This window comes from Falco cherrug, chromosome 9 (assembly GCF_023634085.1).
Source record: "Falco cherrug isolate bFalChe1 chromosome 9, bFalChe1.pri, whole genome shotgun sequence".
NCBI classification, from domain to species: domain Eukaryota; kingdom Metazoa; phylum Chordata; class Aves; order Falconiformes; family Falconidae; genus Falco; species Falco cherrug.
Window position 1 is genome coordinate 5,598,416 of NC_073705.1, and position 18,369 is coordinate 5,616,784.

The 18,369-nt window shown below is 46.7% G+C and overlaps 1 protein-coding gene across 3 annotated transcripts in view; it reads left to right on the top strand.

Annotated features, from left to right (window-relative positions):
* The window catches only part of MAPKAP1 (MAPK associated protein 1), a 107,360-nt gene extending 90,053 nt beyond the window's left edge, over positions 1-17,307 (top strand). For 2 of the 3 annotated variants that reach the window (XM_055719895.1, XM_055719896.1), the window contains 3 exons: positions 2,203-2,340; positions 13,365-13,462; positions 15,575-16,185. In XM_055719895.1, the coding sequence (XP_055575870.1) occupies positions 2,203-2,340; positions 13,365-13,462; positions 15,575-15,700 (362 nt within the window). In that variant the 3' untranslated portion in view covers positions 15,701-16,185. Of the gene's footprint in view, positions 1-2,202; positions 2,341-13,364; positions 13,463-15,574 lie in introns of all 3 variants that reach the window. The other variant, XM_055719898.1, reaches the window with a different exon arrangement.
* Positions 17,308-18,369: the final 1,062 nt, after the last annotated feature.

An 18,369-nucleotide genomic window follows, 5' to 3' on the forward strand; every position in this document is an offset into this window, starting at 1 on the left:
GTGACCTTGGCTTGGAGCAGGAGCTGGTGATGTATGTATGAGCATCTCTCTGCTAAATGGACCCAGATTTGTAGCACTAATATACATGGAAGCCCAGAACCAAACTCAGGATGGCAATAAATCAACAGCCACTTTGGGTGTCATTTCTGGTTTATATTCCACTATTGTTCTATCACTTTAATTCATGTCACTATCATCTGTTCATCTGGAACAGTTTTATATAATTTTCCAGTGGAGTTACCTGACAAATCCTATCAAATTAACAAGGTGCATTAACAATATTGACTGACTGTGAATTCTGAAGTTGCAGGACCATGCAGTGAAAATTCTTTAAGGGTATTTTCAGGGGTGACGCTCCTAGAGGAACGGATGGGGAACAACCCTCACACACAAAGAATTTGCACCTTTATTTTTAGAGCTTGCCCTGACTTTTTTTCAGTGAGAAAACAAGAACTGGTAACAGCAGCTTCCCATATTTTCCTTAAACCATGGAAAATGCCATTTTGAATGATTAACCATTACAGTGAAGCAACAACACCAATTTAATACAATCTGTCCGAAATTAAATTACAAAACAAAATGGGCTCCAGATACAGTATCAGCCTGCTCCAATTACCTAGGTCTAGCAGTCCTTGTGTTAATTGGACTCTTGATACAGTGCTTAATTGAAATGTGATCTCTCTGATGTGACGTATGTTTAATGACAAAGCGCATTCCTGGATTCATAGAAGGGGGAGGGGGCTGGTGCCGTTGCCATAACCTGGTGTAATAGCAGGGGTTAAAAGGAGGGTGAGGTGGTGCTGGCGGAAGGGCTGCAGCACAGAGCACGCCGCAGTGTCTGCCCCTTGCTCTCCATCCCTTCATCTTAGAGCGGCACAAAATGCAAACGAACGTGGCTGGCCACTCCTGCAGCTGTGCCCGCACTGTAAGAAATGCTGAGTTGGTTTTGGAGGGCTTGGGAGAGCCATTACGTATGTGGCATCTTCTTGTATTTTGTCACATCTCTTAAAAGTTGTTATCATCGGCTCCTTTAGGTTTTATTGTGACTCAGATGAGCCGAGCACTGTGTGTTGGAAAGCATCATGTCCAAAACCCTCAAGAGGCAAAAGGTTCTCTCTGCTGGTTGTCCAGAGGTGCAAGAGTTAAATGATGTTTAAATACTTTTTTCCAGTATTGCTTCCTTTTCTTGCTTTCTCATGAGCTTCACCTGTAACTCACGAGTGAAGAAATGTAATTATTTTTTAAGGCTTCACATGACATGAAAAGCACACCGGGAAGTTCCTTCGGTCGTGCCAACAGCAACTAACAATGAGCATCTGCTCATCGGTGCGACATAGCGCAGCTTTTGCTTCGCAGTACTGCGATGCAGACTGCTGCCAACGACAGCGAGTGTCCCGGGAAGATAAACGTGGATGGCTGGAAGTGCCAGCGGGTGTCCCGTGGTGACTGCAGCACGCGGGCAGCCCCGGCAGCGTCCCACCAAAGGGCTGCCTTGCGCGGCTGCAGGGGGATGCGGGGGCGCAGGGCATCTCCTCTGCGCCATGCCCGGCTCAGCCCGTGCAGCAGGACCGAGGCGCCAGCCGTCTGGGGAAGCCCGTGCTGGGAAGCAGGGCCCGGTGCCCATGCCAGGAGCTACACAAATCCTCAGCTTGCTTTCAAAGCAGCCTAATTAGAGCTGGCTTTAAAATGCCAGCAGTGTGAAAACGCACAGGATCTCTGGGACTGGATGTCTTTGTTTATGAGTATCTGGGTAACACAAAGAGCGTTTCTGTGATGCTGCGAATGGGTGTTGTCCTCTCATGTGGAGGTTATAGTGTATGTGCTGTATAGGAGACAGAACAGGGATGGTGCATGATAGTGTCTGTTATGTATAGTACTGGTGATGGAAAAATTAGCGGTATATTTTATAAATCGTTCCACTTCTGTAGCTACCGCTTCCAGAAACACTCTGTATGTGTTGAGAAGAATATTTTCTGTGGTACTTCTTTCTTGCTGGCATGCTTATGCAGGAGAATAAAATGCAGATTATCAATGTGGCTTGATAACCATTTGCTTTTGGTTTCAAAAGCTCCTGTGCTTTCAAAAAGCCCAAAAGGGCAATATACTTTCATCCCATTTAAGATTTATAAAGTGTGTCAAACGGCTGATATGAAATCGCTTAAACAGATCACTATTGTGGCTCTCTATTCTTTCTCATCTCAGGTATTTCTGGAGACAAGGTAGAGATAGACCCTGTTACTAATCAGAAGGCCAGCACTAAGTTTTGGATTAAGCAGAAACCCATTTCAATCGATTCTGAACTCCTCTGTGCCTGTGACCTTGTGGAAGAAAAAAGCCCAAGTGAGTAGTCCTTTTTATTTATGTTCTCTCTTCTCTCCCTCCCTGTATGTGCTACATGTCCAAAGAATTATTGCTACCATGTCCTTTTCTTTCTATAGGTGTATTTTATTCATTATAGGATGTTTTTAATCTGACTTGATTCTATTCTAGAGAACACGACATAAACAGATACACATTTTATGAGTGTCCCCTTTAATGCTGCTTACAGCTAATGGCATCATTAAGAGTGTTTCTTGCCCACTATCAGTAGCTGCTGCCAGTGTCATACCAAGGAAACGCTGCCTTTGCCCAGCTGGTCCCTGGCCCCATAGCACGGTCATCAAATAGGTGTTTCAATGTAATCAGAATTTTTTTGAGCTTCTTAATATCCAGGCTGGTTTTAAACAATTTCTCAGATGCAGTTGAGGATCTCGGCCATGCAGTAAGTATCAGTGCAGTCTCAATTTGCTTCAGCCGTGGCTGAAGCGGGGCTCGGAAATCGGGGTGTCAGGGGGGCGGTGGGGGTGCCTGGCCGGCAGCGACGGCCAGGCTCACAGGGGGTCGGGCTGGGCACCCTGGCTCAGCCGGTCATCGGCAAGAGGCCAGTTTGCGCTGTGTTTACAGCATGACTTCAGAAGCCAAGTGCTTTTGTTGTTGTATCAGTGGAGTAATGAGAGCCTCTGTCTGTAAAATTTGGTCAAAAAAGCAGAAGATAGGCCCTGCAGGAGTCGGGCAATGTCTCCCGGTAGTGCCAAAATGTAACTATCTACTATCAAACAGTAACTGCGGTCCAAAAGCTCAGATGGATTTTATTACACTTGTGCTTTTGCAGGGTAGGGATGCTAAGTATTAAGTACTTATCTGCAAGGTGACAGAGAGGGAGAATTATGTGATACATATTTACAGAGGTAATGATCTGTTGAATTCTCTTGGAAGAGTAAATTTATGGCTGCCACAGATTTTATCAGCAATTATTGAACTATATCCTTCTCCCCTTCATTACCCCTTCCTAATTCCATGTTCTCAGTTCACTCCTTGTCTTCCTTTTCTGTCCCTCCAGCAAGATTTCGTGGTCCTTGGGAAGGCATGATCCCAAGGAGGGACTTCCCTAATGACCAGGCAGTCGGACATGTGCAGCGCTTGTCTTTATAGTTCAAGGTGCAGTTTTGTGCTTGTAAATACATTAACACGGTGACGTTTGTAGCCATGTTTTGTTTCAAATGCGAACACTTGTGGTGATAAAACTGTGCCCACAAAATGTATCTGAAAAGCCAGCCCTGAAACCCGAGGTGTCCAGCTCACATTCCCGTCAGTGTGACAGTCCGAGACCTTCGAGCTGTCCCAGAACAGCTCCCAAGCTGCGTCCTGCCAGGGATGGGGCTCTTCAGCCCCAGGGGCAGCACCTGCCGCTGTAGGAAATTATGTTTGTACCCAAATTGTGCCAACCCCAGGAGAAATACGGGACAATGTCAGCCCCCAGAGGGAGTCCCAGCAGCAGAAGGGCAGTACCTTCATGTGGAGGCTGTGGAAGGAAGAGTCACGGTCACTTGGGAGAGGACGCTGACAGGTTATGACAAAGGCAACCTTTATGATACTCGGGGGGTTTATTTACTCATTTCTGCATGGCTGTTATAAACTTTTCCTATTAAATAAGTGGTCAGCATAGTTCCAAAAGGAGAAAATACTTCCTCTTGAAATCTGCTGACCTCTTCCCAATTCACTAAAGATGTTCCAAGAGTCATTATTATAGGCCAGTAGAAGAGACTTTTAGTGTGACATCTCAGAATGATACATTTTGGGGAACTTTTAACAGCAGATCAGTATCTCTTGAATTTTAAATGGAAAAAAAGTTATTCTAGTAGCATAAAGGAATGAAACTCACTGTATTTCACAAGTTTTGTCTGTGATTTTTATCAGCGTAGTGATATATGTTTGTAGCAGAGTTTACATCAAAAATTATTCCCAGATCTTCTTGAATGAATTATTGCAAAGAAAGAGAGGCTGGGTAAAGATAAGGTCTTTGAGTTCCGCAATATATTTTGTTTTCATGTTTTTATCTCTTGTAACACAAACGTGCTCCATCTCATCTTTCAGAAGTGTTCTGCACATGTAACGGTGCTCGTGCAGTTACACTGGGTGAAGGCACAGTGTATCTTATTGAGCTGCCTGCCTTCCCTGGGCCTTGGCCGTCGGGGTTATGATAAAGCTGAGTGCCGCTTTGCTAGACTGACTTCTTGTACTTCTGAGGAGAGGTGAAGGGTTTGCGGGAGCCTCCAAACAGCCCTTACTAAAAAGTAAGGGCAAGGGATGTCGGGAGTGGAGTCTGGTCGCTGTGATGGGTATAGCAGCAGGTTTCTGCAACAATTGTTCCTCTGAACATGGTAATTAACACAGCTTAATATTCAGTTAGCTCATCCTTTCTGCTGATTAAAGAGGTTTCAGAGCTTTTGCTGGTACTTTTCCACAGAAATATAAAACCAGAAATTGTGTATCAATGTAGTGGAGAGCCTTGTGTTTATTTTCCCTTAGTTTTCTCTGAAAAGACAGGTTCATGCAGCGAAGCTTTAGTGGCACTTGTGTGAGTGCTAAAGGACTCAACAGCTTCAGAGATGATGTGTTGTGAATATTTATGGATAGACTCGAGTCGTTCTGGGTGGGGCTGGAGGGCTGAAGCTTTCCTGTGCTGTGAGTTCGCAAGAACTTAGAGCCGCGCTCGGTGAAAACAGAAAATGAAAATAGAAAGCTCTGGCGTCTGATCTGCCATTAGCATGGGGACTGTAGGCAGGGATGGCTGGTGATTCTTGCTTGCCCTTGCAGTAGGCCTGGGTCAGCATTTGAATTTTTATTTGTAAATTAAATCAGACTCCCTGAATTTAGACAGAGGGAAGAGGTAATGGCCCTGCTGGCTTGATCAGATGCCATTAGAACCTGAAAACGCTGTGTATGAACGGCTTGTTCAAATCAGGTTCGGTTTGATTATCACGAGAGATTCTGAATGTTCTGAATCTCAAAAGGAAGCATCCTATCATTGAGAAATAAGATTTAAGCCTTAATAAAGTAGTTGTCATTTTTATAGCTGAAAAGAGCTTTGTATCTCAATTAAGTGTACATAATATAAAGTCTTAAGGAAGCAACATAATACGTTTAATACAATTATATCCCTTTGCAATAGTGTAATTTAAAGGAAATCTGATTCTGTTAATGTCTCTTACATTACTTGGACAAAGGAGAAACTTCAGTGTCACCAACTGCCGCCTTTTTACAAAGTGCACTGTGGACCAAGTGCGGCTGTGACGGATGCGCTGTTGGCCGTCCCTTCCGACGGCTGGGGCGCCCAGGCTGCCACGGCATCTGCACGGTGGGAGGACTGCGCCGCACTGAGGCGTGGAGGGGTGGGCAGCCCTCGGGGCAGCCCTTTAGTGGCACCGAGGCTAATCAGCTGGGCAGACTTGCACTTGTCGAAATATGGGGGATCCATTCATCTGTATTACACGATAGCTTCAGAAGTCAGGTTTATTTGGTAATTTGCGTGAAAGGCTGAAGAAACATTCTCTATGAGCCTTTTTCTGCTTTTGTTGTTTTGTTTTAAGAAAGCAGATACCTCTTGGTCACTAGGTCAGAATATCCTTAATATCAAGGTAGCCTAAACAAAGGTGTTCAGTAGGTCACAGAGTACATCAGTAACTTCGGTTTGTAATTTAATTGCCTGCTTTGCACCCTGCAGCTTAAGATTTCCTTTAAATTCTTATTCCATTGTTGCACTGGGGCTTAACAGAGTGTTAACCTGGTAATAGGCACAGGGCCTCCCCATTATATGTCTCGCTATCGAGCGGTTCTGCATGACTAGTTAAAAAAGATGGCAAGAAGATTAATGAAAGCCGCCTAGTACAGAAGGGGGGTAGGTACCTTTGCGAGACTTCTAGCGAGGAGATATTAGAGCTGAACCAGAGCTTGGCTTTTTCTTTATCCTGTGACCTTTGAACCTGCCTTACTGTCGAGAGCTGCCAGCGGAGCCGACGGTTTGATTGATGTTGCTACACGAGTCAGTCTTTCCCATTGAATTCCGCATCTGCACGAAAATAGCTTTTCTAGCAGTATTCATACTGGCTGTAAGTGATAGCCAAAGTGATGCCTGAAATGCTTTTATGTAGTTTTCATTTAAAGCTAAAGGTATGTGATGTTTTAATTCAGTATCCAGTTCCTCCAGATTATGCACGTTGGGTAATACTAATTTAATGAATTCATTATTGGGTTGCAAGAAGACTAAAAACATACAGAAAGCCTTGGGAAGGCATGGATTCCTGCTGCTCGGGGAGCTTAAATAGAGACGTTGCACGTTTGCTCAGAGCCCTGCAGTGGAGCCAGAGCAGAGAGGCAACAATTATCCATGTGCTCTGCAAATGGTGCACAAAATATTGTGTGGTGGTTCCTAATTTTCCTGCTCCCGCTGTGAATAACGCAGGGTGTGAAATAATGGAAGGAAGTCCGCACTTGGTAGGAGACTTATCACCGATTCTGATAGAAAGGTGAAAAATAGGTTCAGCAGAGAAAATGTTCCCAAACTTCAGGCTTGGAGTGAAAGAAATCTCAGAGTGGTGTACCAGAAAGAAATGAGTCCAAATGCGTGTGGACATGCTGTTTGCCGAGCGGTGAAATGCCTCAGAGGGAGGCAGTGAAGGCGCAGATGGTGCCTGGGTTTGCTGCGTTCTCCATCCTCTGCAGCAGGCTGGGGGCTGTGCCTGGGCTGGGGGGGCCAGCCCAAGCCCTGGAAAATGGCCGGCGGTGTCGGCCACCTCGCCGGCAGCCGAGCAGCGTGGGCAGCCGTGGGGGGATGCGCCCGGCTGGGGAAGGGGTCTGGCAGCACGGGGAGCCGTGCCAAGCCACCTGCGTGGCCAGGTTCAGTGGCCGCTTGGCTGCTGGAGACCCTCCTGCCGGCTGCCCCACAGACGTGGCAGCGGGTTATTAAATCCGTCCCCACCGAGCAGCCTTTTCATAAAAGTACTCTGGAGCACAATCAGGAGCGTGCATTGCCTCATCCTTTTAACAAATATGTTTTGTAGCCCTATTAAAAGGGGTCTTCATCTATCCTGTCAAAGCTATTCTGCTGGGGTTTTTTAGTTTAATTACACTATCCAATTAAAACTCCTTGCTGCATTTTGATTCGCTTCTCCTTGGGCTTGAGTGGATATGACATTTACAAGGCTCGCCTTTCAAGCAGACAATGGCGTGATTGATGAGGTGCAGACGCAATGAAGGAGGCGATTGCCATGTGGAAACACTGCTTAGTGCATTTTGATTTATTTATCATCTTTTTTCCCAAACAAGGTTGCTGGTGAAGAGGTTTTGGGCAACCCCGAGTTCAACCTCAATTTTCACCATTCTTGCAAAAATCTTTATTAGTTTTCTGCCTTTGATAATAATTCGAAGAAGAAACAAAAGGCTTTGGGGGGAAAAAAAAAATCCAGATGTGGGAATAGTTACCACAATTTGACATAAAAGTGGATGTGTGCAGCACTTTAATTGCAACTCTGCTTTCAGGACATCTGGAAACAAGACATCCACTAACAGCGATGTTTTATAATAAGCCTACAGTAGAATATAAAGACCTGAGATGTAGGAAAAGTGTTCATGAAATATGCTGCTCCCTGAGAGAATGGGGCAAGCCAGCAGGACTACTGTTATTTTTTGTCTTAACATTCATGTAATTTGTTCCCACTTAAGCAGTGCCTCGGCTGGAGGGAGATCCGTCACAGGTGCGTGGCATGCAGTCCGAGCTCGTCGGTGGTGCCGCTGGTAGCACTGGCATCAGGATTTCATCCATAACTTTGACTGCCATCACCACCTCTGAAGAAGACATCACCTCTAAAATCTTTACCTCCCGGAGGAGTTTCATGTGCATGAAATGGGCTTAGCCCTGCTTTTACACTCAGGACAACATTCGTGTTCAGTGTGTGTCCCTGACGACTCAGTACTGTACCTCTGCCAACCCGGCTGCGGCGCAGCATCTAGGCATCCCCCTAGAAGAAAACTTCTGAGTTTACTTGTTATTAGAGGTTGTCAGGATGGGTGTTTTAATGGGAATGCAACCCTTGTGGTTTTGTAGGGCCTTCAGGCCCTGCTCCAGGGTCACAGCATCATTTCTGAGGATTTTGAACCACAGAGTCTCTCCCCAACGCGCTTAGGTTAAATATAGCAGTGGCTGGTGAGCAGGGGTGACCCCATTTCATGCCGTGTTTTAACTAAAGTTGCCTTTCTATGGAAACATTGCTGGTGTGTACTGTATTTTCATCATTCCTTCCCTTTTTACTAGTACATTTCTAATTCTTTGTAATTCTTGCTGAGTCTGTGAGAAGAGATTTTAGGGTTTGATCCTGGATGTAGTCACAATTTCTGAAGTGGTGAAAATCTCTGATGATGTCAAATGATGCCCATAAGCGTTTTGTTCTTCAGAGAGGTCTTTCTCTAGCTATTTATTCCACTAATAACTCTTAATTGTTGACTTCTGCCTTATGGCCCTGTAATGACAAAGCAATCATCAAGGTATATTGAAAAATTAACATAAATTTGCATTTCCCAGTGTTTGTTTTCTGTTTTGTCCAATTCATGAATATTCTTCTCATCCTCCATCTAATTGGTGATTTAATTCAGCGCATACTGTTTTAAAGAGTGGCATTAGTGAAGGAGGGTTTTGGTACAGTCTGAGTGGGGGGATAGGAGAGGAAGAAGAAAAACTATTTCTAGTCTTGGCAGATTCTGAAAAAAATTGTCTTTTCTTGTGCAAATTCACATCCTTCCAATGTTTTCCGAGCAAAAAGTCTATTTCTAGACTCTGATACAAAGAGTTCATTACTTAGATTAAAAAGGGAAATTTTTTCCACCTGTACCATGTGAAGCGTGGTGAACGGCAAAGTTTGTATTTTCCCAAGACTGTAACTTGCAGAAATTAGCAGAAGATGTACCAATGACCGCATAAGCACATTTTAGTTAGTGATTCTGGAAGCTGCAGTTCAGCCGTGTTTCTCACCTGCTGCGTAAAGGCAGCAGCACTGAGGAGCTGGGGGTGAGGCACTGGGCAGGGGCTGCAGGGCAGGGGCTGCAGGGCACAGATTGCAGGGGCTGCAGGGGCGCAGGACAGGGGTGCAGGGCGCAGATTGCAGGGGCGCAGGGCAGGGGCTGAAGGGGCACAGATCCACCCAGGCTGCGAGAGGGAGAGGAGGGATGGGAGCAGCAGGTCTGCACCTGGCTGTGCTGCTGGACTCACAGGGGTTAGCGCTGTGCCAAAACGAGCCTCTTCCCTCATCTTTTGGCAGTAGAGTAATGTTGAAAATTAGGAGATATGCCAAACAATTGAATTTAAGACATCGTGTGGAATGAGTAAATGAGCCGCCCTCAGTGAATTTGCAGTGAATTAGCATCTTGCCCTTCCGCCTTAGTCTGCTGTAGGCTTTTCTCCAGGTGTAACCACACAGGAACCTATTAGTGTTTCAGGGTTGGAAAAGATTTATCAGCATTCAGAGCTGAGGCCAAAGGGCACCTGCAGTAGGATGTCGCTTTCGTGCTGTTGCAGCAAGGTGAGCCCCGGCGCGGGCTGGGAGGCACGGCAGGAGCAAGGCTGGCACAGGGCATCGGTGCGAAACCAACACGTTTGCCGAGCTAGCCTCGTGGGGTGTACCTACATCGTGACGAAAGCCTGTGATAATGGATGGGTTTCTGTCATTTCATTTGCCTTCCATAAATGTTTTAACAGATAAACATAGTTGGGAGTAACGTGTATTTTCCGTTGCACAGCTGATTAATTCTGCTTGCAAAATATTGAAGTTTCCCCTGTTCTGTTCACCCTTGCCACCCGCTGCAGTGGCTGACATTAAATACACTGCTGCGTGCTCTCAGAGCGGGGCGGTGACAGACAGCACTGACATTTGCTGGAGTTGAACACTTGTGTTTCAGACCCGCAAGCTAAAGGACACCAAACCGTTGTTTGTGTAGGAGTCAGGGTAACGTAGCCGTTGGTGCAATATCTGCATTTCTTTTAATTCTGCCGTCACGTGCGGTAGAAGCCACCTGAGCTGCTGCTGTTTGTTACCAGATACTCTTATATGGAAATATAAAACCATTGAAGTTCCTATTGATTTCTGAATTGTCAAGGGTGCTGCTCTATTGGAAAGAGGTACATCACATATTTAAGCACTCTTGGAAATGGAAATCAATCTCACAATTCATAAATTCCATCTGGCTAGAATAGTAGCAGAGCAAAGTGCCAGTTACGATTTCAATGAACTAATATTTCATGCTGTAAATAGTATAATGTGGGCTCGGAGCACATAAACATAATGCTGTAATGGGGCTTTCTAAAGAAAAGTCGTCTTGGCTTCTTTCCACTAAATCACCTGTCAGGGCGGAGGGCTGGGTTCCGTGGCCTGCACGGCAGGTTGTGCACAACCGGGCATGCACCGCTGCTTTGGGCTCGGCATTGGATTTTGCAGCAGCATCGCGTCCTCTGCGGCTCCCGTGAGCCCATGCAGGAGCGTGGCTCTGCGGCTCAGCCTGCGCCTCGCCAGAAAGGCAGGGACCGGCACAGCCTCCGCATCAGTGGGACCCAGAGCACCGGGCTGCCCTGGGCTGTGCCGCAGTGGCTAGGCTGTGCCGTGGGGCTGCCCGGTGTTCTGTGCCATGGGGCTGCCCAGCATGCTGTGCCACGGGGCTGTGCGGTGCTGACGTGGCACCAGCGCGGCGCTGGGCTCCCTGGGGGCAGCAGGGCGAGCTCTGCCTGCTGCTGCATGGCACCTCAGTGTCGTTAGCGGCATCTGTTGCTCTAATTGTCATTGAAAGAGCTGACTCCTTACAATCCCAAAGTAAGGGCTCGAAATAAAGTTCTGCGTTCTGCTTCTGTCAGCTGTATAAATACTTTTGCCGGAAAGGAGTAGTAAATCACGGGTTTAAAAGAAAAATGGGGGTGATAGGGAAGGTTTCTTCATCAGGGATGATGGAAGCTGTGATCTCGCTTAATTTTCACATTAATATTTTGTTCTGCGATTCTGTGTCCTGCCTCTGCCAAGTGATGCGTGGCAGGGCAGCAGAGCTGGAGAGGAGCACGCCAGCAGCATGCCGGGTCTCTCCACTCACTGCACCCTGCGCAGGCTGTGCCGTTGCACACCCAGCGTCGGCTCCGCTGTGCAAGCGATGAACACCTGAAGAGGTTTTGTGTCTGCACCGTTGCCCTCACATAGTGGGTCAATGTCTGCTTTGGGTCCTGGCACTGCGGCCGGGGTAGTGTGCCCGTCCCGCTGCCCAGGGAAGGGCGCATGGGCAGCGGACAGAGAACCGAGTGGGCAGAGAAGAGCCATGAGGTGCGAGGCCATTCCATCGGGAGTGAGGGGCTTGGCTTCTAGCACTGTAAGAGCCCCCCAGCCTTCCCCACCGGCTGAGCCGCTGCTGGGGCTGCAGGCTCCAGAGCTGCCGGCATGGCAAGCTCGGTGTGGGGAGGGCGGGTGGAACAGGTGTGGGATGGAAGGTCTAAACCTGGTGAAGTGAGTGAAGTGGTGAAGGATCCACACCAAGAACCACCCGATGGACTTCCAAGACCTAAAACAACCAACCTCGTTGGAATCCTCCAGACTGCGTTCTGTGCCACTTAATTTATTTTTAGTAATTAGTTTCTCTAACTGGGTGTAATATTAAACGTCCAAGAGAAACTGTGGTAGCTGATGGGGCGCGGTGTTGTGTTCTGTCCCCAGGAATGGTGCACGGGCACTTCTGGAATTGTGAAGATGCAGGATTCAGCCCCAAGCAGAGCCAGGCATGCATGTATTAACATACTGATGAGCTTGCAGCTAGGAATTCCCGCATTTTTAGTACCACTGAGGCATCGTTTGTCAAATGATTTAAAGGGGTTTTTTTTATTATTGTTAGCCAGTTTTTCAATATAGAATTTATATTCCAGATTAGTGCATCATAATGGTGTTTAATTAACATGCCACAGTAAAATACTGGCATCTCAAATTTTCTGGCCACCGATCTGAGCATATATCAGTCACTTTTTGGAAATCTGGAGAACTAGATAATGTAAATAAGATTTCAAATTAGCTTTCCTCCAGGAAAGACCTGAATTTGCAGTAATGTGGCTGCTACTTTATGGATTACTAACTTTGACCTTTGAACTGAGTAAATGATGAGAAAACTGATGGAAAAGTATATCATATAGGATATGCTTAATTTTAATTCTGAAGCCATGAACATCCATACAAGTGAAGGGTATTTTGCTTTCCTACATGTACGTACAGCTCCTTAGGTTAAAGCTGTCCCTCCCATCCCTCCTGCAGTGCTTTTGAAGGTCAGGGGCTCCCGTGCCATTCTCTGGAGGCAGCCACGGAGGCTGGCAGGGCTGTCAGCACCTCCTGTCCATGGAAGCACTTAAAACCTCCATTTGGGACTGAGCAGCAGTGAAGCCTGCCAGCAAAGCACTACGTAGATAGAAATTACAGTTGTACTTCAATTTTGATTGTCCTGCTTGTAGGAAGTGAGATTCCTGGGTTTCAGAATCTGTTCCATAGCTTCGGTGGCACATCCGTGCGTATTTTACTTTGCCGTGAGCAACGGGGTAGGTTTGGGTGATGTTTTGGGGAGCGGTTGTTGCAGCGATGATTCTGGGGTTAATTGGCCTTTTATTTTAAATATAACACTTATCTTCTGCATGTGATGATTACACAGTGAATAGTTACATAAAGCAGTCCTAATGTGGTAGTTTAACTGAAATATAGTCTTGGGCTGAACGGGAGCTAACTAGCCATTTGATAGATTTTTGCATTTCCTGCAGTGGGGATGTGATGGAAAAACGAACTTTATTGAATAGAGTTCAGCTGCTCCTGTAAGCCACCACTTGCCTTAAATTGAAATGACATGAGAAGCCTGTCAGCGTTTCATTACTTCCTTCTGTTGTGCTGATGGTATGCTAAGATCACCATCTGTGTTTTTCTTCTGTCAGGCACACAGGCTCTGCTGAAACTTTACAGAAATATTCTGAACAGTTTTTTGTCTTCTCCTTACAGGTCATGCAATATTTAAACTTACATATCTAAGCAATCATGACTATAAACACCTTTACTTTGAATCAGATGCTGCTACTGTCAATGAAATTGTACTGAAGGTGAGTATTAAATTTTAACGTGACCCAAAATCCTGGGTGTTTTACCACTTGTTAGACATGAAAGTGTTCAAGAGGCTCTGGAAATACATGAAGGTGCAGTGTCTGAGGATGCTAAGGTGCATTTAACTTACCCGGCTAGTTGCTGGGGCCTGTTATTTTATTCATTTTTCAGCCAGCCATCCAACAGACTGCCTATCTCTGTATCACGTTTCCTTTTACACTTGTTTCTAGTTAATGGAGACACCAGTTTGCAGAGCAATTTTAAAGGAAACTACTAAATTTAATTGTGTCCAGATAGTTTCCACCTCCAGACAAGTGAGGGTCTGCAAGCCCCGAGCACGGTGGAGGTGCGGGGCTGCGAGGACACAGGTGCCATGCAGGGTTGGGGCCCTGCCCCAGGACCCACACCCGGCAAAGCACCACAGTGCTGCCGGCGTTGCTGTGTGGCTGCCGGCACGGGGCCCGGTCCAGGACGCCTGGTCAGGGCACCCGGCTTGTGTGAGCAGCAAGCCAGGAAGGCCAGGGGCCGAGGGAGCGGCCGTGCCCACTCGGCGAGGGGCTGGCACGGAGCTTGGCAGGTGGGCAGCAGAGCAAAGGTGCCGGCACCGGTGTGGCGCGGCTCTGCGAGCCAGAGTTCAGGTTGTTCAGGTGCCAGGAAGGTGGCAGTGAAGCCGCGCACTGGCGCGGGGTCCAAGGCCATGGGCTGACGCCGCGTTCCCGGCTCCTGCCCAGCCCGAGCAGGAGCAGCATTGCTGCCAGGACGGCGCTTCTCCCGCCTTTCACGCATCCTTTCCAAACGCAGCTGTTGGTACAAAGCAAAAGGTTCTTTTTCTCACCGAGATCCCTTATCAGACTGTTTGCTTTTCTCGTGGTTCCGCCCATCCACATCTTGGCTTGCCTTCTGAAACAAATTTTTCTAACACTCTTGGAAGATTAAACTTAATTTTCCGCAAGCTAATATTTCCTCGCAATTCAGAATTTTAAAAGCAGTAATTTTGGCAAGCCATCTGTTATGTTTGCTTTTATTTTCTGTGTAGAGTTTAGTGGATTGCTAAGTAACTGACAAATGATAATTTTTATTAATAACAAAGTAGGTGAATTTATTTTGGGGGGTTTCAACTTACTTCGTGAACTCTTAGGCCAATTCTTTTGTTCCTACTTTATCTTAACTAAGCTATTGCAGTCCATAGCACCGGACGCATCTGAGACTGGTCGTAAAAGAAGGCTAAAAAGTAAAGGTTTGCTATGAATAATATGAATATTCAAGAGAGAAATATTATTGAAAAGTACTTTTTTTTCTTAAGTTGCAGATTGTTTGTATGGAACACTTTCTGGTTTCATGCATAAGTTACCAGTTTGTTTTCAATTCCATCAGCACTAGGAGACGCAGAGAACTCAGACTTTTCAAATTAGGCTTTTTACATGATCAAGTGAGAAGGACCAAGGCTTTATTGACCATGAAAATTCCCTATATTTTTATGCCTTAAGCTGTAATATGCAATGAAAGTGAAACACTCTACAGTGCATAAAATTGTGCAAGTTTTAAGCCACAGCATATTAACCAGCTAATGGCAGACCAAAGGGCATTTTTATCTTTTTGATTCTTGCATTAACCTTCCATTAAAATTATCTATGTGATTATCACAAAGCACTGGAGATAATAAATTTAGGGAATAGCAAGCTTGTTAAATATCATTTTAAAATGCTTTCATCAAGTAAAATGTGCCAAAACACAGGGAAACCGTGAGATCGGCTGAGTATGCAAACATTGTAATGAAAGAATTATTTTTGTTGAAGCTGCTAAAGTCTTTTATTGAAGCCCGTTGCTATGTTAGACCAGCACCGTGGGTCCTCACAACTTGCTGTGTTCACCCAGAGGTTTGGGTGACAAGGGTGGGATGAGGGGAGAGGGATGCTGGGAGCCGGCAGCCACCAGGAGGATGAGCCAGAACGTGGCCCCATGCAGAGCAGGGCTCTCCGGGGGCTCTGGGCTGCCTCTGCCAGGACCAGTTTCGCTGGCGCCCCATTGGGTTGGGGGGAGCGAGTATCTCTGCCCTCCCTGGGCTGTGCCACTGGAGCACCAATGCGATTAAACAGTTTCATGTCTTGCAGGTTAACTATATTCTAGAGTCGCGAGCAAGCACAGCCAGAGCAGATTATTTTGCTCAGAAACAAAGAAAACTGAGCAGGAGAACAAGCTTTAGCTTCCAGAAGGAGAAGAAATCGGGACAGCAGTAACGCCTAGCCTCGAGGAGAGCCTGTCTGCCGAATTCGGAGGAGGAGACGCTCCCCACCGCCCGAGACAGGTGGGAGCCAGGACTGTGGTGCTCCTGCTGCCAACAGGCAGGAGCAGCCGGGGAAGAAATCTGAATTATCCCGTCTCTCAACGGTTGGAAGATTAGCCCTCGTCGGTGATGGGAAGTCTCCCCTGTGACAAAAATAAAGAGCCATATCAGCCGGAAAGAAGACTGTTACGCTTCAGGTTCCTTTGATTAGAAATAAGAGAATGACGTAGACTGGCATCATTTAATTACTGTATTATGTACAATCACAAGAAGAGATGTGATTACATATTATTTCACAGCCTGGTTAAAATAAATTATATACATCTGTAATACACCCACGTACACACAGGTATTGCTTGTGACATGATCAAATTTCTAAAAACAAAATGTAGGACAAATGTATCCATTTTTACTATTAATAAACAGATGTAATCTTTTTCAAGGTCCATATGATGCACAGTTCTTTTGGGGGGAGGCTGTAGTCCCAGATGGTTTCACTTCTGTTGCTGAAGTGCAGGAGGCAACCGTGAGCCAGGGAACAGCAGCCATTGCAGGGGAGCTGATTTGTGAAGAAACACTGAGACAGTCAAGTCTGTTGTGGTTTGTTTTGTTCAAAAATATTTTTATTTAACTGTGCTTTTCAGCTTTGCATTCGTTTTATTGGAAGTTACTTGCTGTAGTCAGCCCGGTGTTTTGAAAACCCAGGCAGCATCTCTGGGCTGAAAGGTGAGCATCCTCCGGCCCGCGGCCGCCCGTGGGGTCTGCTCTTCCTCTCAGAGACAGCTTGCACCTGAGGACTGAGAAATGCCTTCACTTTTTCTTAATATTAGTCTTTTAAAATAAAAATTAAGACCTACTTTGTACTGAGATTTGTAACTATTTTGGCCTTGTCCCTCCTTGGTACATCAGGGGACACATGAATGGGATTACTGGGAACCAGAGCTGCATTTTTGGTTCAGTTCACCAGAGGTGTCTTTCATAAATCTCTCCCAGTCGCTGAAGCTGGAGCTCTCAGCGCCACTGCTGTGGATTTTGTATCAAGGAACTGCCGCCGGTTCCGAGTGGCATTTGACTACAGCCGGGGCCGCAGGGCGGGTGCAGCGCTGCAGGTCCCACGGGCAGAGTGGGCTCCCTCCGGCCCCCAGCCTCGCTGCCGCAGCCTGGCCTGCAGCACCGTGCCTGGCTTTTGTATAGAGAAAACTCTGAGCCTTAACACATAGTTTAGGAACAAACACGAAGGCAGAGAGGTCTGTGTGTCACTTACCTGTTGGGTTGAAGTTCTCGGGTTTTAAAGGTTTAGCCCTCCCGAAGCCAGTGTTGGTGCTGCCTCGGGAGGGGAGCCCTGCCCGCGACGTGGAGGCCGGTCTTCACTGTAGTGTCTTCCATGATAACTGCAAAATGAGAGAATATTTTATAGTATGATATTAAATTTTTTTAATATTTTATATGTGCAAATGCAGCACAGATGCAATGGGGAAAGACCTTCAAATAATGCAATGTAAATGACTCCTTTAACCAACTTTGTGAACTATTTAACATTAAAGTTGTTCTGTGAATGTTCTTTTGCCACCTAGTTTCAATTCTTTTTAACTGAACTAAGAAATTGCCTACGTTGGTATCAGAAACTAGAGAAGTCTTCTACTTGTTTGCAGGGCCATAATGCTGTTGCCACCCACTTACATTTATTTACTGTAAGTAGGTATTCAGTATGTGCAGTATTTTGCTTTCAGTAAAGCCTAAAGATTCACATAATAAAAAAAATCTCTGCTGCTGTCTAAACTGTGGTAACGTTTGTAGGTGCATAGTAGCTTGCCCGGACCGTGTGCATTTACATCATCTCATAAATCACCCTCCACTTGCTTTATTTTTAGCGCCGTCCCCCCGGCACTGGGGCGCGCGGCGCAGCTGCCGGAGTGCAGGCAGGGCGGCAGGCACGGGGCACTGCGGCTGCAGGGTGCTCCCGGCACTTGCTGGGGAGTGGGCGAGTTGCGGAGCCCGCAGCGAGTTTATTTGCTCCGTTCACAGTTAAGAAGCGAATTTACTTTGAAAGATCAGAACCCCATTGAATACGCGATGTGGAGGAAACCTTCCTTAAATTCTGGAAACGTCCAGCTTTTTCAGTAGATGAACAGCCTCTCCCTCAGAACAGACATTGCTACTATTTAGTGTTTGCTGAAAGAGTTAAATCAGAGCTCATGGTCGCAATCTGTGCGCAGCTGAACACAAATCCATCACGGGCTGGTCTTTCCCCGGTAGTTGTAGATTTAATTGATTCAGATGGGCATTCAACTGGGTCAGAAAAGCAAGCTGTTCCTTCCATGCCTTGTTACTGGGCTTCAGCAGAGGAGGGTGGCTGCCGGCTCACGTAACGAGGATGACTTCCCGCTGACACGCACCGGTAGCTGTCGGAGGCATCGGAGGTTTTCTGAATTTTCTCTTACTTCTGCTGCTGGAGGGGGACCTGGCTTGCACGTGCACCTGAGGTTTTGCGGTCAGTTGCACCTCACGGAGCAGAGCCTGCGCTTGCAAAAAATCAGGGGCACAGACCCAGGGAGAGGCGAGGGGCACCACACAGCAAACAGGCGGGGACGTGTCCCCGCGCAGGCCCAGGACCCCAGGGGG